General features: G+C 43.5%; 1 protein-coding gene across 10 annotated transcripts in view; it reads left to right on the top strand.

The window, feature by feature from the left end:
* The window catches only part of LOC110494609 (band 4.1-like protein 1), a 185,058-nt gene that overhangs the window by 69,033 nt on the left and 93,057 nt on the right, over nucleotides 1-22,968 (top strand). For all 10 annotated transcript variants that reach the window (XM_036950702.1, XM_036950700.1, XM_036950706.1 and 7 more), the window contains exons 2-3: nucleotides 21,127-21,263; nucleotides 21,467-21,634. In XM_036950702.1, the coding sequence (XP_036806597.1) occupies nucleotides 21,144-21,263; nucleotides 21,467-21,634 (288 nt within the window). In that variant the 5' untranslated portion in view covers nucleotides 21,127-21,143. The remainder of the gene's footprint in view (nucleotides 1-21,126; nucleotides 21,264-21,466; nucleotides 21,635-22,968) is intronic.

Genomic DNA, 22,968 nt, shown 5'->3' with positions numbered 1-22,968 from the left:
TTCTCTTCTCCTTCCGTCTGCTTGCCTTCCCACTGTGCTCTGGTTATGTCAGCCAGCATGAAGCTCCTCACCCACAGCACCCTGCAGTATTTTGCATGCTGATGGAAGAATGGCTGTAGATCGGTATGCCATATACACTGAGTATACAAAACATGCTTTTTCCATGACATAGACTGACCAGGTGAATCAAGGTGAAAGCTATGATCCCTTATTGAGTTCACCTGTTAAATCCACTTCAATCAGTGTAGATGAAGGGGAGGAGACAAGTTAAAGAAGGATTTTTAAGCCTCGAGCCTATTGAGACCTGAATTGTGTAGGTGCATTGTATTTCCAAGCCACTGTAAGGCACTTTTGATTACATCTTCATCAGCACTCATTAACTATGCATTGAGTAGAATGCTCAGTTGGGCATCAATACAAAACGAACGTTCAAAACAATATTGTAACAAAACATGCAACCCATGAATACTCAGTGTATACCTTCTATAATGTTGGTAACTGTGATAAGGGAATGTGATGTGGAACTGTGCCAAAATATATTTGGTGTGTTGACTGCTCTCCCTGGGTGTTCTGGGAAATGCTTAGCTGGGGCTGTATGGAGAGAAATAGGGGGAGGCACACTCACACATACACTCACACACAAATCAAAGTTTATTGGTTGCATTCACAGATCCACAGATGTTATGGCAGGTGCAGCGAAATGCTTGTGTTTCTAGCTCCGTCAGTCCAGTAATACCTAACAACTACCACTGTCCTGCTGTTGCCTTCTGTTGCTTTGTGTCACGCCTTCCGCCGGAGTTGGCTCCCCTTCCTGTTCGGGCGGTGCTCGGCTGTCGTCGTCACCGGCCTACTAGCCGCCACCGATCCCTTTTCCTTTTTCTGTTTGTTTTGTATTATTAGTTTCACCTGTGTCCTATTATGTTTTCCTGATGGGCTTCCTTATTTAACCTTTCTGATCTCCCCATCCCGGATCCGGGATCGTGAATACAGACTCAAGCTCATTACCATAACGCAACGTTAACTATTCATGAAAATCGCAAATGAAATGAAATAAATATGCCATCTCTCAAGCTTAGCCTTTTGTAAACAACACTGTCATCTCAGATTTTCAAAATATGCTTGTCAACCAAAGGAAAACAATAATTTGTGTAAAAGTAGCTAGCTAGCGTAGCATTTAGCATTAGCATTAGCGTTAGCATCCAGCACGCAACATTTCAACAAAAACATAAAAGCCTTCAAATAAAATAATTTACCTTTGAAGAACTTCAGATGTTTTCAATGAGGAGACTCTCAGTTAGATAGCAGATGCTCAGTTTTTCCAAAAAGATTCTTTGTGTATTAGAAATAGCTCCGTTTTGTACATCACATTTGGCTACCAAAAAAAACAGAAAATTCAGTCCTCAAAACGCGAACTTTTTTCCAAATTAACTCCATAATATCGACTGAAAACATGGCAAACGTTGTTTAGAATCAATCCTCAAGGTGTTTTTCACATATCTCTTCGATGATATATCGTTCGTCGAAGCATGGTTTCCCCTCTCAATCAAATGGAAAAATACTGGCACATGGCTTTGCGCACCAGTTTCGACGCAGGACACCAGGCGGACACTTGGAAAATGTAGTCTCTTATGGTCAATCTTCCAATGATATGCCTACAAATACGTCACAATGCTGCCGACATCTTGGGGAAACGGCAGAAGGTCTAAGCTTATTCCTGTCGCATTCACAGCCATATAAGGAGACATTAGAAAACAGAGCTTCAGAAATTCTGCTCATTTCCTGTTTGACGTATCATCTTGGTTTCGCCTGTAGAATGAGTTCTGGGGCACTTACAGACAAAATCTTTGCAGATTCTGAAACTTCAGAGTGTTTTCTTTCCAAAACTGTCATGCATAGTCGAGCATCTTTTCGTGACAAAATATCGCGCTTAAAACGGGAACGTTTTTTATCCAAAAATGAAATAGCGCCCCTAGAGATGCAACTGGTTAAGGCTAGTAAACCCGCCCGTGTTTTGTGCAGGATTATTCTTGTGTTACGTGTTGTGTTGTTGGGTGTGTTCGTGCTCCGGACTGGGTACCCTGTGTTTTGGGTTGGTCTGTATTTTTTCGCGCCCTGTGTTTTGGGCATTGCTTTTTGGTGCCATATTAAAGTGCACTTCTCCCTTTGGAATTCTCTGCTCCCTGTGCCTGATTCTTACCTCACACACCTAGTCCCTCGTGACACTTTGTCTGGATTCTGGATGACTCAGTGGCGTACGGCGATTCGCAGCTACTTCTTACAAGTTTTTTAGCTAATCTCACGATTAGCTATAATAATTATAGCTAATCTCATGAATATGTTGCTGTTTTAAAGCTAATTTCCTGACATTCTACACATATTGCCATGGGGCAGAGAGAATACATTTCAGTTTTATAGCTAATCTCATTTTTTTCTACACATTTCCCATTATTGAAGGTAATTTCCTGTGCAATTATGTTCATATTGTCATTTGGCCAAAGCTCTAAAGTGCAGCCAAATATTTAGCTGTGCAACCAGCAGTTTATTTTGGGTGCAAAATAAACTGCTGGTCGCTAAGTGTGTCGTTGATAAGTGTGTGCTGATACTGATAGGATCGAAAGAATGGGAGCACAACACTCGGATCAAGTTTCTCCATTCAAATCTTTCCTTTAACATTCAATTTATTTCACAATACTGATGATAGATCAGCGCTTAGAGAGATATTACTGCCTACGGCTGCAAATATTGAGGCGCCTGATTTTACCCAATAAAAATGCATTAAATCCATGATTTGGCACATCATATGTTAAGCTACACATGATGAAATATGTTGAGATAAATTACAGACAGTAGCCTACAAGTAGCAAAATAGAACTTGATTGATTGATTGAACATGAAATGTATTTCAATATGATTGAAATATGCTTATAGTCTACTAATATTAATATTTTAATACAGTCATCTCTGTATTCATTTCAAGCATCCTTTTATACGTCACTTTGTTGTATCAATTGTAAAGACATTGGCAACTGTGTGTTTGTAGTCAACTTTGTTCTGAAGTTATCAGCGGTCACAGAGATATGGATAAACCATGTGATGTTTAGCGGAGATCTTCTGTGAATAAAGTGACATGGTATGGCAGAGAAGTATCTAAGGATGCACTTTGCTAATCTACAGAGAAGTATCTAAGGATGCACTTTGCTAATCTACAGAGAAGTATCTAAGGATGCACTTTGCTAATCTACAGAGAAGTATCTAAGGATGCACTTTGCTAATCTACAGAGAAGTATCTAAGGATGCACTTTGCTAATCTACAGAGAAGTATCTAAGGATGCACTTTGTTAATCTACAGAGAAGTATCTAAGGATGCACTTTGCTAATCTACAGAGAAGTATCTAAGGATGCACTTTGCTAATCTACAGAGAAGTATCTAAGGATGCACTTTGCTAATCTACAGAGAAGTATCTAAGGATGCACTTTGTTAATCTACAGAGAAGTATCTAAGGATGCACTTTGTTAATCTACAGAGAAGTATCTAAGGATGCACTTTGTTAATCTACAGAGAAGTATCTAAGGATGCACTTTGCTAATCTACAGAGAAGTATCTAAGGATGCACTTTGTTAATCTACAGAGAAGTATCTAAGGATGCACTTTGTTAATCTACAGAGAAGTATCTAAGGATGCACTTTGCTAATCTACAGAGAAGTATCTAAGGATGCACTTTGTTAATCTACAGAGAAGTATCTAAGGATGCACTTTGCTAATCTACAGAGAAGTATCTAAGGATGCACTTTGTTAATCTACAGAGAAGTATCTAAGGATGCACTTTGTTAATCTACAGAGAAGTATCTAAGGATGCACTTTGTTAATCTACAGAGAAGTATCTAAGGATGCACTTTGCTAATCTACAGAGAAGTATCTAAGGATGCACTTTGCTAATCTACAGAGAAGTATCTAAGGATGCACTTTGCTAATCTACAAGTGGTCTGATGCAGGCATTAATTACAAGCATTTTATAATAATAAGTTATAATTATACATGTTATTTGGCAGACTACTTTCAGGGTACTCATGGACATCTTACATTAATCGAATCCCCGAGCTGACAAGGTACAAATCTGTCGTTCTGCCTCTGAAAAAGGCAGAGGCCGTCATTGAATATAATAATTTGTTCTTAATTAACTGACTTGCCTAGTTAAATAAAGGTAAAATAAAAAATTTAAAAAAATTAGGCCTACATAAATGCAAGTGAAGTGCATAAAATCATAAAAATCTATATTTTAGTCAAAGGACCAGACAAAACAGGACAGATAAAAAGAGGATAGAGGGGTAGGGTAGAGGATATGTACCCGGTTTAGATAAATGGTTTAGGGGGTAGAGGAAATTCAGTTTAGATTTAGGGGCTAGGGTAGAGGATATGAACCCGGTTTAGGGCAATGGTTTAGGTTTAGGGGGTAGGGTTGGGTAGAGGATATGACCCCGGTTTAGGGTAATGGTTTAGGTTTAGGGGGTAGGGTTGGGTAGAGGATATGAACCCGGTTTAGGGTAACGGCTTAGGTTTAGGGGGTAGGGTTGGGTAGAGGATATGAACCCGGTTTAGGGTAACGGCTTAGGTTTAGGGGGTAGGGTTGGGTAGAGGATATCAATCCGGTTTAGGGTAACGGTTTATGTTTAGGGGGTAGGGTTTGGTTTGCTTGGGAAGAGGATATGATCCTGGTTTAGGGTAACGGTTTAGGTTTAGGGGGTAGGGTTAGGTAGAGGATATGAACCCGGTTTAGGGGGTAGGGTTACGTTGGGTAGAGGATATGAATCCGGTTTAGGGTAACAGTTTAGGTTTAGGCGGTAGGGTTGGGCTGGGTAGAGGATATAAACCCGGTTTAGGGTAATGGTTTAGGTTTAGGCGGTAGGGTTGGGCTGGGTAGAGGATATAAACCTGGTTTAGGGTAGAGGTTTAGGGGCTAGCACGCTTGGAGTTTGCCAGAAGGCACCTAAAGGATCTCAGACCATGAGAAACAAGATGCTCTGGTCTAATGCAACAAAGATTGGTTTGGCCTGAAACTAACTGTTTGGCCTGAATGCGAAGCGTCACATTTGGAGGAAACCTGGCACCATCCCTACGGTGAAGCATGTTGGTGGCAGCATCATGCTTTGGGGATGTTTTTCAGTGGCAGGGACTGGGAGACTAGTCAGGATTGAAGCAAAGATGAACGGAGCAAAGTATAGAGAGATCCTTTATGAACACCTGCTCCAGAGCGCTCAGGATCCCAGACTGGGGTGAAGGTTCACCTTCAAGGACAATGACCCTAAGCACACAGCCAAGACAACGCAGGAGTGGCTTCGGGAGAAGTCTCTGAATGTCCTTGAGTGACCTAGCCAGAGCCTGGACTTGAACCCGATTGAACATCTCTGAAGTGATCTGAAAATAGCTGTGCAGCAACGCTCCCCATCTAACCTGACAGAGGTTGAAAGGATCTCCAGAGAAGAATGGGAGAAACTACACCAATACAGGTGTACCAAGCTTGTAGCGTTATACCCAAGAAGACTCAAGACTGTAATCACTGCCAAAGGTGCTTCAACAAAGTACTGAGTAATGGGTCTGAAAACTTATGTAAATGTAATATTTCAGTTGTTTATTTTTTATAAATTAGCAAAAATGTATTTGCTTTGTCATTATGGGATATTGTGTTTAGATTGATGAGGAGAATTAGGCTGTGACCTCACAAAATGTGGAAAAAGCCAAGGGGTCTGAATACTTTCCCGAAGGCACTGTATATGATGAAGAGGAGTGGACCCAACACTGATCCCTGGGGGACACCTTATGAGACAGTACAACGTTAATAACGATGGCTTTGGGAAACAGCTGTGAGATTTAACAATGCCCCTACAAAGGTTCTAATGATGAACTTAGCCTGAAGATGCTTTTTTGAAACGGGCCCTAACCCATATTACTGGCACAACATTTTAGTGCAGGGTTTCCCAAACTCGGTCCTTGGGCCCACCCTGTGTGCATTTTGGTTTTTGCCCTGGCACTACACAGCTAATTCAAATAATCAAAGCCTGATGATGACTTAGTTATTTTACATTCATTAAAAATTCATAAAACCATGTTCTAAAACTACTCGCCACGCCATTAACCATTTGTTCACAGTCTTGTTACCTCATTGGCTAGCTAGCTAACTATTTAGTAACTTTACCAGCATATCCAAACATTTTGGGGGCTTCTTCAGGAGATCAAGGATCATTGCAAAAAAATAGTGATAGATCCCTTGCACATCTTCATCACAAACCTGACGTTTTTAAGAGACAGTGTACAAGTTTCTATTTAATGCATCTTAATAGGAAAATAGTGCTTTTACACAATGAAGAAACCTTATATTCCAGAAATGACTTTGCAATTTCAAGGACAGTATCAACATTTTAGCTTTCCTAATAAACATGTCTTTACAGTGTTACATATTAGTTTCTAGGCCACAACATGCACTTCAAAAGTAGTTAGAAGTGCCCCCCCCCCCCCCCCCCCGCGCCTTGCAGAGGCTGCAGGGGTGTGTGGTACGCCAGTGGGATGACACTTTGTGTTGTTGTGGCTAGCTAGTGAGAGCTCTAAGTCAGCAGCATCCACTGAGCCAGCAAGCCATTTATCCTCTCCTTCTGTGATCGTTCTATTACTCCACACACAGCAGGAAATGCAGCATGCCCACCCCAGGTTTCTGCTATACAGTGGGGTGTGTGTGTGAGTGTGTCGTGGGGTACTGGCAGGAGTCAGCTGCCTCTGGGCTGCAGCAGGATGCCAGTCAGTTTGTGCCTAGATGGCACTCCTACACCAACCGTCCCAATGGACCCATGTGTCTGCACTGCAGATTTCCCAATCTGAACATAGTGCACCGTCATTCTGATGGGGCACTTATGCAAATGTATACCCATTCACTTTGGCACAAAACGTTTCGATTCCGGCGATCAAGGCTAAATGAGTTCTGCTGCACCATCTCTGCACTTATTTTAAAAAATTATATTACTGTCATAGAAAAATCAGACAGTTTATCTTTTTATTTTGTTTATGCATCCCCTTACAAAACAATCCTGATCAATATAAGTTTTTGTCCACTTAAAAGTAATCTTACTAAAACAAAGTCAAGTGAAAAACACTGTCCTCTCTAATTTCCTTTGATATGCTAAGGTTGTGTTGCTGTGATGAATGATGTCAATGCTACATTGATCCCTTAACTAAATTCCCCAGTCAACCGTTTCTGATGCTTGACCCGATATGCTCTAGGGTGCATCAGCAATCCCACAATAACTCCTGTGTATCGACCCCTGATCTGCCTTGATCCCTGAGATACATGCAGTAAAAACATGTCCCTATAACTCAAGCCGGCCAGTGAGGAGATGAAATGTGCTGTGAGGCTTCTGACACCCACCATTTTCACCTTGATGTATGTCTCTCACTAAATCTGCTAGGGTTGAAAGGAAATGTGAAAAGACATCTTGGAGGTGACCATTTATCAACAGCAGCAGCAGCTCTGGTCTGAGAGAGAGGCGCCAAGCCCTTCCGCAACTAGTGGAGCATGTTAGCTCATATTAGACCAAGTCTGGAAAGCTCCTCGTAGGCACACAACATTAGCTTTCACATGGACATGGATTATGCAATATATTAGCATAGAAACACATTCATTGTTGGGAGTAGGCCATTTAAATCACAGTTAAAACACCATTTATGTGACCCTTGCCTACCTGTGGAGATATCCTCTGTTAAAAAAGTGGAGATAATCTGAGCTGTGAACTAGCCAGGCTAACAGTGTTGGAAGGAAACAATGTTGGCATTGTTTCATTGCTCACAGCAGGGTCATGAGAGGAGGCTTGGATTTCATAACCAGCATTTGTATCGTAGCGGGCAATGTTTTTTAACCATAATGTCATTAAGGCCCGGGTAGTCGATACATGGATGCAGGGTCTTGTCCTTCTTCTCCACAAAGAAGAACCCTGCGCTGGCGGGGGAGGCAGATGGGCGCATAATCCCTGCAGCGAGGGAGTCCTCAATGTACCCTTCCATCGCTTTGGTCTCCGGACCCGACAGGGAATAAAGTGCCCAGGAGAATGTTGATTGCACAGTCGTAGGGCCTATGCGGAGGAAGAGATATGGCACTGGCAGAGTTGAAAACCTTCCGTATGTCCTGGTACTCCACGGGAACGGTGGAGAGATCCAAGGCTTTACCCAAGCCCGCCGGGAGACGTCCTGGGGCAGGTTGCACTGACTTCAGACAATGTTCATGGCAAAATGGGTCTTGTAGATGACATGGAACCAGTGGGTTTGGCGACGAGTATGAAGCGAGGGCCAGCCAACGAGAGCGTACAGGTCGCAATGGTGGGAAGTATATGGGGCTTTGGTGACAAAACGGATTGCACTGTGATAGACTGCATCCAATTTGTTGTGTAGGGTATTGGAGGCTATTTTGTAAATGACATCGCCAAAGTCGAGGATTGGTAGGATGGTCAGTTTTACAAGGGTATGTTTGGCAGCATGAGTGAAGGATGCTCTGTTGCGAAATAGGAAGCCAATTCTAGATTTAACTTTGGATTGGAGATGTTTGATATGGGCCTGGAAGGAGAGTTTACAGTCTAACCAGACACCTAAGTATTTGTATTCTAAGTCAGAGCCGTCCAGAGTAGTGATGTTGGACAGGCGGGTAGGTGCAGGTAGAGATCGGTTGAAGAGCATGCATTTAGTTTTACTTGTATTTAAGAGCAATTGGAGGCCACGGAAGGAGAGTTGTATGGCATTGAAGCTTGCCTGGGGGGTTGTTAACACAGTGTCCAAAGAAGGGCCAGAAGTATACAGAATGGTGTCGTCTGCGTAGAGGTGGATCAGAGACTCACCAGCAGCAAGAGCGACCTCATTGATGTATACAGAGAAGAGAGTCGGTCCAAGAATTGAACCCTGTGGCACCCCCATAGAGACTGCCAGAGGTCCGGACAGCAGACCCTCCGATTTGACACACTGAACTCTATCAGAAAAGTAGTTGGTGAACCAGGCGAGGCAATCATTTGAGAAACCAAGGCTGTCGAGTCTGCCGATGAGGATGTGGTGATTGACAGAGTCGAAAGCCTTGGCCAGATCAATGAATACGGCTACACAGTAATGTTTCTTATCGATGGCGGTTAAGATATTGTTTAGGACCTTGAGCGTGGCTGAGGTGCACCCATGACCAGCTCTGAAACCAGATTGCATAGCAGAGAAGGTATGGTGAGATTTGAAAGACCTTAGAAAGGCATGGTAGGATAGATATAGGTCTGTATGAGTAGTGAGCGATTGGAAACTCCCCGTACGCTCACAAGTGCACTCGTACTTACTGATGAACCTGGTCTTTTAATTTGCAGGTAGATAAGAAATGTCCCATAGCTCCACAATGCAGACAGATCTTGGTGTTCAGTCTACGTAAGCGCTCAGCAGGAGAAAATCTATCCCTGCCCAGTTGCTTGGGCTCCGGAGGAGGCGAGTCGACAGACTAGGGGATCTCAGAGGGAACTCGGGTGACACCGGATTCTCTCAGAAATGCAGACTTCAGGGATTTCAGGTATTCCTCTGAGGGGAGGTGGAATCCGAGAATGAGTGAGGGCGACAGGGAACAGATCCCCTCTTCCTCCTATGTTCACGTAGTCGCCCATCGTTCCAGATGGTCAAGGCTATGAGAGAGTCAAGGTCTATGGGCAGCTCCCGGGCTATGAGCTCGTCTTTAAATCACCTCCGATAATCTGTAAAGGAACATGTTGAACAGGGCTTCTCAGCCGCCAACAGGAACTCTCAGCCGCCAACATGCGAAAATCACACACTTTTCGTACCTTTGCCCTAAAATTCCTCCAGACTGAAGCAAACAATGGACTGTTGATCCCACACCACCGTAGCCCAGGCAAGGGCACTCCCGGACATCAGCGTTATCAAGTACGCTATCTTCAAGCGGTCCGAGGGAACGAAGAAGGCTGCAGCTCGAAGATGAGGGAGCACCGGGAGAGAAAAGCCCGGCAGGTTCTAGAATCTCCAGCGTATCGCTCTGAGGAGGTAAGCGAGGTTCTCGGGACACCGGCGTAGGCTGGGAAGAAGTGCCGCTAGTGGCGGGAATGCTGAGAGTCTGGGGGATTAGTGTTGTGGCTTGCTGCCTAGTTGGGAATCTGTGGAATTTGTCTAGCAATGTATTGAACACATGGTCATGGCGTTCTGTCAAGGTATGGAGTCCCTCCATAAGGTAATGCAGTAACTCCTCCTGTCTTCCAATTGTGGCTCCTTGGGAGGAGACAGCGTTGCGGAGATGGTCTGAGTCTGCTGTGTCAGTCATTGACAGTTCGTATTATCACTGATCAGGCTAAGAGCGAATTACAGTGCATTCATCTTAAGATAGCTAGGTGAGAAAACCACATACAGTGGGGCAAAAAAGTATTTAGTCAGCCACCAATTGTGCAAGTTCTCCCACTTAAAAAGATGATTTACATCATAGGTACACTTCAACTATGACAGACAAAATGAGAAAAAAAATCCAGAAAATCACATTGTAGGATTTTTTTATGAATTTATTTGCAAATTATGGTGGAAAATAAGTATTTGGTCACCTACAAACAAGCAAGATTTCTGGCTCTCACAGACCTGTAACTTCTTCTTTAAGAGGCTCCTCTGTCCTCTACTTGTTACCTGTATTAATGGCACCTGTTTGAACTTGTTATCAGTATAAAAGACACCTGTCTACAACCTCAAACAGTCACACTCCAAACTCCACTATGGCCAAGACCAAAGAGCTGTCAAAGGACACCAGAAACAAAATTGTAGACCTGCACCAGGCTGGGAAGACTGAATCTGCAATAGGTAAGCAGCTTGGTTTGAAGAAATCAACTGTGGGAGCAATTATTAGGAAATGGAAGACATACAAGACCACTGATAATCTCCCTTGATCTGGGGCTCCATGCAAGATCTCACCCCGTGGGGTCAAAATTATCACAAGAACGGTGAGCAAAAATCCCAGAACCACACAGGTGGACCTAGTGAATGACCTGCAGAGAGCTGGGACCAAAGTAACAAAGCCTACCACCAGTAACACACTACGCCGCCAGGGACTCCAATTCTGCAGTGCCAGATGTGTCTCCCTGCTTAAGCCAGTACATGTTCAGGCCCGTCTGAAGTTTGCTAGAGAGCATTTGGATGATCCAGAAGAAGATTGGGAGAATGTCATATGGTCAGATGAAACCAAAATAGAACTTTTTTGTAAAAACTCAACTCGTCGTGTTTGGAGGACAAAGAATGCTGAGTTGCATACAAAGAACCCCATACCTACTGTGAAGCATGGGGGTGGAAACATCATGCTTTGGGGCTGTTTTTCTGCAAAGGGACCAGGACGACTGATCCGTGTAAAGGAAAGAATGAATGGGGCCATGTATTGCGAGATTTTGAGTGAAAACCTCCTTCCATCAGCAAGGGCATTGAAGATGAAACGTGGCTGGGTCTTTCAGCATGACAATGATCCCAAACACACCGCCCGGGCATCGAAGGAGTGGCTTCGTAAGAAGCATTTCAAGGTCCTGGAGTGGCCTAGCCAGTCTCCAGATCTCAACCCCATAGAAAATCTTTGGAGGGAGTTGAAAGTCCGTGTTGCCCAGCAACAGCCCCAAAACATCACTGCTCTAGAGGAGATCTGCATGGAGGAATGGGCCCAAATACCAGCAACAGTGTGTGAAAACCTTGTGAAGACTTACAGAAAACGTTTGACCTCTGTCATTGCCAACAAAGGGTATATAACAAAGTATTGAGATAAACTTTTGTTATTGACCAAATACGTATTTTCCACCAAATTTTGCAAATAAATTCATTAAAAATCGTACAATGTGATTTTCTGGATTTTTTTCTTCTCATCTTGTCTGTCATAGTTGAAGTGTACCTATGATGGAAATTACAGGCCTCTCTCATCTTTTTAAGCGGGAGAACTTGCACAATTGGTGGCTGACTAAATACTTTTTGCCCCACTGTATCTTAGTCGTAGTAAGTACAGTCGTGGCCAAAAGTTTTGAGAATGACACAAATATTAATTTCCACAAAGTTTTCTGCTTCAGTGTCTTTAGATATTTTTTTCAGATGTTACTATGGAATACTGAAGTATAATTACAAGCATTTCATAAGTGTCAGTGATTTTTATGTTTTTCTGCCGTGCATAATATGTAGTGTACCATACTAAAATACATTTTAATAATCATTTGATTTATTCTACTTTTTAAAATGTAGATGTTCCAAAGGCGTGCATCAGCGGCTTGTACGCATGGAGGCTTGGAGATGCTAAACGTGTTTATGTTAATGCTAAATTACAGTGAGACCGGCAGCCTTGGTTTGGAACCGATTCAACAGACTCAGTATGATAAAGGTCAGAAGTTGTGACAGAGTCATAAAATATGTACTTTTGTCGCTTTTTGTATTAATATTCTTCCCATGAGCCACTTTGATTTGGTATGTGTGTGTGTGTGTGTGTGTGTGTGTAGTCAATAGGGTGTCATTAATACGTCTCACTGAACCAGTCAAACAGAGAGCCAGTTGAGTATGTTATCATTGGGGCTGTTTAAAGCCAACGGTGCTACGTGAGTGGGAGTGGCTCTGGCCTACTATCCCTACTGTTCCCCTTTGAGTACAGGTGTTTCAGGCAGGTAGGAATGTGTATTAATGAGGCGGATCTTTCGATGTAGTATTCACTGTATTTCTCCCTCCTTAGTGAGGAAGAGATGAGGCCACTTTGCCTGCAACCAGGCCTGCAGGTAGCCTGGCGGGTAGGAGTGTTGGGCCAATAACCGAAAGTTTGGTGGATCAAATCCCAGAGCTGACAAGATAAAAAATCAGTCGTTGTGCCCCTGAGCAAGGCAGTTAACCCATTGTTCCCCGGGCGCTGGTGACGTGGATGTTGACGTGGAGGCAACCCCCCTCACCTCTCTGGTTCAAGAGGGGTTGGGTTAAATGTGGAAGACACATTTCAGTTGAATGCATTCAGTTGTACAACTGACTAGGTATCCCCCTTTCTTCTGTTGGCAGCCGTCAGCAGGAGCTCAGAGGAGTTGCAGGAAGTATTTACTGATAGGAGAGAGGGGGAGGGCCACAGAGGTGTAAGAGTTGGAATGTGCTCGGGGCCAGGGAACAGCGGAAGCACAACAGCTCAGAACACACATGACGGCACCTTGTATCTCAGAACAATGCCTCAGGCAGTGTTTGAATACATTCCATCAGTGTTGAAATGGGTCCGTTAGAATGCACTGTGTAGTACGTGTGTGATGATCAGAGAAATGTTAGTTACTGTAAGTTACAGTTGATAAGTTACGGTGAGTTACATTTGATAGAGAAAGTTACTGAGTTACAGTTGATAGAGTCACTGTGAGTTGCAGTTGATAGAGAAAGTTACTGTGAGTTACAGTTGATAGAGAGTTACTGTTAGTTACAGTTGAGAGCCCTGAGGCTATACAGCTTCTTCAAGAAATCAATATGAATGTGGTCATGCCTCTAAATGAAGTCATGGTGCTGTGTGTGTGTGTGCGTGTGTGTGTGTGTGTGTGTGTGTGTGTGTGTGTGTGTGTGTGTGTGTGTGTGTGTGTGTGTGTGTGTGTGTGTGTGTGTGTGTGTGTGTGTGTGGAGATGGATATGAGCTGGCATCAGGTGAGGTGACAGGTTGGTAGTCTCAAAAACCTGACTCTAGGCAACACAGTGACTAGCATCTGGTTTCACTGATGGACTGTTTTGGCATAGATGAAGTATCACTGCCTACGTCGATAAGGAGGGGGGGGGGGGGGGGGGGGGGGGGGGATCAGGGGACTCTCTCAATAAATCACAAGGTAGACATGCCAGAACGTTACAACTCAAAACCAAAGTTTTAGTTAAGTTAGTATGTAGATGCCAAAAGAGTACATCCTTGAAACAAGACCCTTCCCACTGGGCAAAAACTGTTTGAAACAACATTGTTTCCATGTCATTTCAATGTGATGACGTTGAATCAACGTGGAAAATGAATTGGATTTGCAAAATCATCAACGTAAGGGAATTTAATATTTTTTCACCCATCTTTTTCCCTAAATCCAATGACATGGTAAAATTTTTTGTTGAATTCATCCAAATGTCAATCTAAACTAGATGTTGAAATGATATCCGTGCCCAGTGGGTAGTCACTGTGTAACCTAGGGTCAGGTTTTTTGAGACTAACAGGTTGGCAGGCCAGGCAGAGCTAGGGCTGTGTGTGAGAGAGTAAATACTTTGACTCTGAGAGGAGCTGAGGCCTGGCATGGGAGGTCTCTCTCTGTCCTGAACCATCACATCACACACACAGCAAGCATCACGCTCAAATGTACTACATTAGATGGGGAATGGGGTGTCATCCTTTCAGATGTACCTCCAGTCTCTTTCTCTTTCTATGCAGTGATGCTTTATCTTTTGATCTGCCTCTGTGATACAATTACTGTGTGTTCTGGCTCCCCGTCTCTCTTCCCCACCTCTTCTCTCAGCATGCCAATATAGGTTTTAAATAAATAAATATTTCACTTGATTGCAATGACCTGACATTGAAATAGCAGAGCAGGCAAGCTAGCTTTAACCTTCCCAGTTCTTGCGTGTGCTAATGAGAGAATTAAGGAGGCAGGGGTTCACGTGAGAGAAATTATCATTTATTCCCTCATTTCTAAACCAGTTCCTCCTCTACACCATGCAGCTACAGCATGGAAATGGACAAAGGTGATTATTCATTGACGACCACTGAGAAGAATGGATTTTCAATGGGATTTGAGGGGAGAATTGGCCAGCCACTTGTAACAGCCCTCCCACTGCAGATGACTGTGTCTTGGCAGGTTCTCACTTGGTCAGGAAAGAGATGAAATAGTGGAGCAGGTTATCAGTGCCAGTGAATGACTCCCAGCGGTTGGTCCACAGTGGGAGGGATGTACTGTGTGTGTGGCTAGGCCTAAGTCCTGTTGTCAGCCTGGCGTCTAGACAAAGCAGATTGTTGGTCCCCCTGGTAAGGGAGCTGTGTGGTCCTGACAGAGCAGAATAACACTAATGTTTGGCATTCATTTCTGTAGACTCTAGACTATCTTTTAAATCAGCTTTCTCCCTCTGTCCTAATTTCTTATTTTCATCCTTCCTCTTGATCCCTCCACCCTCTTCCCTGCCTCTTCCGCTGGCCTCCCATCCTTCTTTCTTCCTCCATCTCTTGTCTCCCCTCAACGGACAGCGCCATCACATACGCTGCGCCGGAGGAGAAATAGTGTTACCATGGCAACTGAGACTCTGAACTGAGCCTCTCTCTCTATCTCTCTCTCGCTCTCTCTCTCTCCTGTGTAAAGAGAGAAAGAACGGGCCCCAATACACAATTATGACAGCATGTTGAATATCTTAAATACTCTATTGGGTAATATATAAGAATGTGCTTCTCTTTTTAATGAATAATTACAAGATACTGTACATCAAACCATTCAATTGCTGGTTAGAGACAAATATAGCCTACATACAGTATTGTATAGGAACACATGGGCTCCCGAGTGGTGCAGTGGTCTAAGGCACTGCATCTCAGTGCTAGAGGTATCACTACAGACCCTGGTTCGATTCAAGGCTGTATCACAACAGGCCGTGATTGGGAGTCCAATAGGGTGGCACACAATTGGCCCAGCGTCGTCCGACTTAGGGTTTGACCGAGTAGGCTGTCATTGTAAATAAGAACTTGTTCTTAACTGAATTGCCTGGTTAAATAAAAAATACAAATAATAAATAAACATGCCAGTGTGCTGCTTGTGGGGGTAGATGAACAGGTGTTCTCCTCTGCAGAGATCCTGGTGCTGCATGTGTCCCAGACAGGGCTGTTATATGGCTAATGGGTGTGACAGGAAATGAATGTGCACCAATGTGTTCTGAGGGCTCCTCTGTGACATCAGCCAGTGTTCATTTAGTAATTTATCTGAATCCATAAAAGATCTCCAGATAGGAGACCCAATTAGACCTGAGGAATGAGGCGGTTGGCGATGACAATGCAATAAGGATGTGTATGTGTGTGTGTATTCAATGTACTGTAACTCTTACCCAATCAGAGTAAAGCAGTGCCATATTGGATTGCATAGCTCCTTAAATCATGCAGGGCCAATACACAGCTAGGTATTGATCTGGCCAAGAGGCTAGGTGTGGTTGTCATACGTTAGTGGATGGGAATTAACATGGAGTGGTTGGGTGCTTGTTAATGCTGTATGTGGGATGGAACTAACAGTGGTAGTTTGAGCAACCAGGAAGATATTCTGGCTGAGGTGAAGATGGGAGCTAAGTTGGTGCGTGGCTTTCAAACTGGTGTCTTTGTTGTCAGATGCATGTGAACAACTCCAAAGCCAATGTACACACGTTCACATGGTTCCCTCAACCCAACCACAGCTGTAGATTAATCCCTCATGTCATTTACCACATAGGGATGTTCAGAGGAGATGTCGGCATGTGTCTGAATTGAAGAAATGTATGAGATGTGCCACATGGGGGAAAGACGGAGACCCACGTTGTTTGATTTGTGAGATTCCCCTGTAGCACTGAGATTCTGAGAATTGACAGTGAGGTGGTGATAGATAGATGATGTTAAAGACACACACAACTGTTTACATTGGAACAGTATCCACATAGGAAGTCACGGCTGCACCGTGTGTGTGTGTGTGTGTGTGTGTGTGTGGGGGGGTGGGGGGGTGGTTCTTTGCAGTAATTTCCGTGATTCAGCCACAGAGGGGAAATTGATTTAGCAGCGTAGCCCAGAGACTCAGCTGGATCAGACAGCCAGGGACAATTAGCCCCCGGTGCAGAGCAGTCACACACCACTCACAGTCACACACACTGCCAATTTGTCCCACAGAAGGCGAATTAATGCCTGTCAATTCCATGTGATTGTAAGTGATGACACAGAGGAGGATTGCCTGTCACGGTTGTCTCTTCATTCTACTTTAAGCACGCTGCTGCATGGACTGTATGTCACAATCTTAAACCTTCAGCCTCTGTCTGTTCCTCTAACCCTGAGAGAAGTGGTCATGTTTCGGTCTCTGTCCACTGGGGATGTTGACAGCAGCCCACTCGCTCAGCCTACAGTACCTTACCCACAGTGCATTATGGTGATGGGATTTGTGCCGTGAGGACAGCAGGACCGCAGGGGTCAGATAGAGATTGGATTAGAGACAAGTTTTTCTGAGTTGTGTGTGACACTGAATATAACTGGCATCAGATTGGCTTATGGTGGCCCCAGCAGGGTCGGCTCGTTTGGGGATCCTGCCATCGTGGATGGGTAATCTTTTACTTGATAGAGTGTCAGTGGAAAATGCGTCCCTGTGTCAGATGCCTGTCTAAATGTGTATACCCTGACAGTGTAGTTATGGGGGAGGACTATTTGGTATAATGGGCGTTGCCATCAACACCCTCACCTTCCTGGATTAACAGCCACAACCTATCCCATCCCTCTGGCATTCCAAATAACAACTATGCTACTGCATGACTATAGATACAGTGCATTCGGAAGTATTCAGACCCCTTGACTTTTTCCACATACAGTGCCTTGCGAAAGTATTCGGCCCCCTTGAACTTTGCGACCTTTTGCCACATTTCAGGCTTCAAACATAAAGATATAAAACTGTATATTTTTGTGAAGAATCAACAACAAGTGGGACACAATCATGAAGTGGAATGACATTTATTGGATATTTCAAACTTTTTTAACAAATCAAAAACTGAAAAATTGGGCGTGCAAAATTATTCAGCCCCCTTAAGTTAATACTTTGTAGCGCCACCTTTTGCTGCGATTACAGCTGTAAGTCGCTTGGGGTATGTCTCTATCAGTTTTGCACATCGAGAGACTGAAATTTTTTCCCATTCCTCCTTGCAAAACAGCTCGAGCTCAGTGAGGTTGGATGGAGAGCATTTGTGAACAGCAGTTTTCAGTTCTTTCCACAGATTCTCGATTGGATTTAGGTCTGGACTTTGACTTGGCCATTCTAACACCTGGATATGTTTATTTTTGAACCATTCCATTGTAGATTTTGCTTTATGTTTTGGATCATTGTCTTGTTGGAAGACAAATCTCCGTCCCAGTCTCAGGTCTTTTGCAGACTCCATCAGGTTTTCTTCCAGAATGGTCCTGTATTTTGCTCCATCCATCTTCCCATCAATTTTAACCATCTTCCCTGTCCCTGCTGAAGAAAAGCAGGCCCAAACCATGATGCTGCCACCACCATGTTTGACAGTGGGGATGGTGTTCAGCTGTGTTGCTTTTACACTAAACATAACGTTTTGCATTGTTGCCAAAAAGTTCAATTTTGGTTTCATCTGACCAGAGCACCTTCTTCCACATGTTTGGTGTGTCTCCCAGGTGGCTTGTGGCAAACTTTAAACAACACTTTTTATGGATATCTTTAAGAAAAGGCTTTCTTCTTGCTACTCTTCCATAAAGGCCAGATTTGTGCAATATACGACTGATTGTTGTCCTATGGACAGAGTCTCCCACCTCAGCTGTAGATCTCTGCAGTTCATCCAGAGTGATCATGGGCCTCTTGGCTGCATCTCTGATCAGTCTTCTCCTTGTATGAGCTGAAAGTTTAGAGGGACGGCCAGGTCTTGGTAGATTTGCAGTGGTCTGATACTCCTTCCATTTCAATATTATCGCTTGCACAGTGCTCCTTGGGATGTTTAAAGCTTGGGAAATCTTTTTGTATCCAAATCCGGCTTTAAACTTCTTCATAACAGTATCTCGGACCTGCCTGGTGTGTTCCTTGTTCTTCATGATGCTCTCTGCGCTTTTAACGGACCTCTGAGACTATCACAGTGCAGGTGCATTTATACGGAGACTTGATTACACACAGGTGGATTGTATTTATCATCATTAGTCATTTAGGTCAACATTGGATCATTCAGAGATCCTCACTGAACTTCTGGAGAGAGTTTGCTGCACTGAAAGTAAAGGGGCTGAATAATTTTGCACGCCCAATTTTTCAGTTTTTGATTTGTTAAAAAAGTTTGAAATATCCAATAAATGTCGTTCCACTTCATGATTGTGTCCCACTTGTTGTTGATTCTTCACAAAAAAATACAGTTTTATATCTTTATGTTTGAAGCCTGAAATGTGGCAAAAGGTCGCAAAGTTCAAGGGGGCCGAATACTTTCGCAAGGCACTGTATTGTTACGTAACAGCTTTATTCTAAAATTGATTAAATAGTTTTTTCCCCTCATCAATCTACAAACAATACCCCATAACGACAAAACAAAACCAGGTTTTAGACATTATTGAAAATGTATTTAAAGTAAAAACATGAAATATCACATTTACATAAGTATTCAGACCCTTTACTCAGTACTTTGTTGAGCACCTTTGACAGCAATTACAGCCTCGAGTCTTCTTGGGTATGACTTTACAAGCTTGTCAAACCTGCATTTGGGGAGTTTCATTCTTCTCTGCAAATCCTGTCAAACTCTGTCAGGTTGGATGGAGAGCGTCGCTGCACAGCTATTTTCAGGTTTCTCCAGAAATGTTCGATCTGGTTCAAGTCCGGGCTCTGGCTGGGCCACTCAGGGACATTCAGAGACTTGTCCCAAAGCCACTCCTGTGTTGTCTTGGCTGTGTGCTTAGGGTCATTGTCATGTTGGAAGGTGAACCTTTGCCCCAGTCTGAGGTCCTAAGCACTCTGGAGTAGGTTTTCATCAAGGATCTCGCTGTACTTTTCTCTGTTCATCGTTCCGTCAATCCTGACCAGTCTCCCAGTGTCTGCCGCTGAAAAACAGCCCTTCTCCCCCGATTGCTCAATTTGTCTGGGCGGCCATCTCTAGAACGAGTCTTGGTGGTTGCAAACTTCTTCCATTTAAGAATGATGGAGGCCACTATGTTCTTGAGGACTTTCAATGCTGCAGAAATGTTTTGGTACCCTTCCCCAGATCTGTGCCTCGGCACAATCCTGTCTCTGAGCTCTAAGGACAATTCCTTCGACCTCATGGCTTGTTGTTTTCTCTGACATGCACTGTCAACTGTGGGGCCTTATACAGATAGGTGTATGCCTTCCAAAATCATGTCCAGTCAATTGAATTTACCACAGGTGGACTCCAATGTAGTTGTAGAAGGTCTTAAAGATGATCAATGGAAACAGGAGTCACCTGAGCTCAATTTCAAGTCTCATAGCAAAGGGTCTGAATACCTACGTAAATAAAATATTTCAGTTTTTTTTTTTTTATATATTTAAAATGTCTAAAAACCTGTTTTCGCTCTGTCCTCATAGGGTATTGTGTGTAGATTGATGAGGAAAAAATACAATTTAGTACATTTTGAATAAGGCTGTAACATAGCAAAATGTAGAAAAAGTCAAGGGGCCTGAATACTTTCCAAATGCATCGTATCTTATCAATTCTATATATAATTCTATGTGACTTACTTTTACTTCATATTTTTATTATTTTATGATTATGATTTACTCATTATGATTGGGTAATTACCACTATTACTCTATGGTGAGGATTTCTCACTGTTCATTCTATATGCTCAGAATCATAATGCTGTTGAAATTACCAGTGACTATCAGAGCTAATAATATTCAGTCCATGATCTTGCCTGCAGCTAAATTAATTACAGGACCATCTCTGTGATTATCGTCTCAACTGCTGAAGTGCTGCTTGCTTAAATAAAATATGGATTGTCTGATTTGAGAGATTCCTGAAATAAAGTGAGTGTCCTTGACGACAAGGCGGTTTTCAGCGGCCAGTCATCACAGGAAGCAGAATTAACAGTGATGCTGTGCTCCTGGCAGTAGTTTCTTATTGAATGAGGTTGGGGTTCTTTCCCTGCTACCACATGCAGTACTGGTTATCTGTCACACACTCTGTGATTGCTGTATATGGCTCTGGAGGCAAGGGAATGACTGCTACCACAAGAGATGAATCACATTAACATATGCCATTTTGAAATGTAATCTTGCTATGTCATGCCTTGCCATCACTACTGCCTGAGGAGTACCTAGTTGGTATTGGCACCATCTTGGCACCACCTACTGTTTAGCAAACTCTCTTTTTGTATCATGCAGGCCACTTTACTTTCATATTGATAAGACTAAGAATTAGACTAAAAAGTTTTTTTTTGTGTTATTTTCCCCCAGGTTAAAGAGAGGTTGCTATGCCAACAGAGCTTGGCTCTGAGTCACAGGTGAAGAAGGCAGCCGAAGAGTCCTCCTGGCAGAAGGGGGCAGCAACAGGCATGCAGGACTCGGCTTTAGACGCAAAGATGGCCAAACAGGTAGGAGAGCAGAGGTTCAATCTATACCACAATTAGGGCCTTGTGTTTTTCCTGGTTAGATCACACGCAATCTCGTCCTACATCAACCCTTGACAGATATTTGCACATGTTTAGTGGCCATAATTATAATAGACATTCATTTATTGTCAATTTCCCCTGCGACTATGAACTTCACCTGTGACTATGACTGTCCCTATGTAAAGGACCAGGACTCCAAACTGATTGACGACCACAGGGAAATAGACGACGTGTCAGAAAAGACCACCCCAAGCAAGACCCCCAAGTCCCCCCAGAAGACTTCCAAACGGCCAAAGACTGTTCCCTTCAAGGTCACTCTACTGGACACCTCTGACTATGAGGCAGGGATTGAGGTAAGCATGGATAAAAGGAAGAATTTCATCCCTGAACAGAACCATGCTGGAGGTTACGTCCAGAACGGGTTTGAATGAACCAGTCAAAAAATATAACAGTGAGAAATGTTCCTCCAATTGTATTATTTTTGTCCTTTTGGCTCCACCAGCAGATTCAACTAGTTCCTTTACTTTGGAACATTGTGTCTCTTTTGTGTTTACTGTACGTTATGAAGCCGCTGAGTGCAGATAAGGCCGTTATAAAGCAGATGAAAGAGAGGGCGTCATGCGTGGTGTAATGGTGTGTGTGGTGTAGCAGCTCCACTGTGAAGCTCTCCACACGGAAAGGCCAATGCAAGGTTACACATTCTCTGCCACAGACACAGATTCCAGTCATTAGAATAAGTGACACATAGAATATAGTGGAGGAAAAGCAGGCTCACCCGCTTACAATGCCTGGTATCACAGCACCATCACCAAACAGGACACGTCTTCACGATGGTAGGGAATGCTTCATGGTGGTAGGCAATGCTTCGTGATGGGAGGGAGTGCTCACTGTATTCAGTTAGAAAATGGGTCAAGAGAAGCACCCTTTGTTGAAGGAGTGATGTGTGAACTCTTAGAGATGGAGAAACCTGTATTTATTGGCAAGAGCACTATACTGTTGCTGTCTTGTGTCTTCTAATGGTAGCTAGTAATGCATATACTATATGGCTTTATCACCATGCTTCAGGGACTGTTTTGTGATGCATAACAAGGAGTAAGTGTCTGTCTGTCTGTCTGTCTATCTGTCTGTCTGTCACTGTCCCTCCCTGTATGTTTGGGATGGTGGATGTAAGTCTCCTCTCCCTGGCCAATCTGTGCTATCCTGGCAGGCTATGCCACGCTCCTCTTCCATAGCCCCTCCTAAACATGGGCGATTCCAGCATTATTGATGTTCCATTTGCATGCAAAATCACAACTTGAATGTCTCACAGAATGGACAAACAAAATATAAATTAAACTTTTTGTGTGTGTGTGTCTATAGTACTCCTTGTTGGGAGTGTATACTTTCCTTGTTGCCAATGATTTTAATTCCCCACTATATACTCCTGCTTCCTGTCTACAAGCAAAAGCTCAAACAGGAAGTACCCATGACATGCTCCGTTGCTCTGATATGGTCCTCTGAATCGGAGGATATGCTACAAGACTGCTTTCCTAGCGCTGACTGGACTATGTTCAGGGACTCCGCCGATAGCATTGATGAGCTAACCACCTCCGTCACTGGCTTCATTTGGAAATACATTGCCATCATTGTCCCCACAGTGAAGGATCCCTGCTTCCCCAATCAAAAGCCCTGGATTAACACAGAGGTT

Source organism: Oncorhynchus mykiss, chromosome 17 (assembly GCF_013265735.2).
Source record: "Oncorhynchus mykiss isolate Arlee chromosome 17, USDA_OmykA_1.1, whole genome shotgun sequence".
NCBI lineage: Eukaryota > Metazoa > Chordata > Actinopteri > Salmoniformes > Salmonidae > Oncorhynchus > Oncorhynchus mykiss.
The sequence above is the reverse complement of the archived record's forward strand: the minus strand, read 5'-3'. Positions and strand labels throughout refer to the sequence as shown.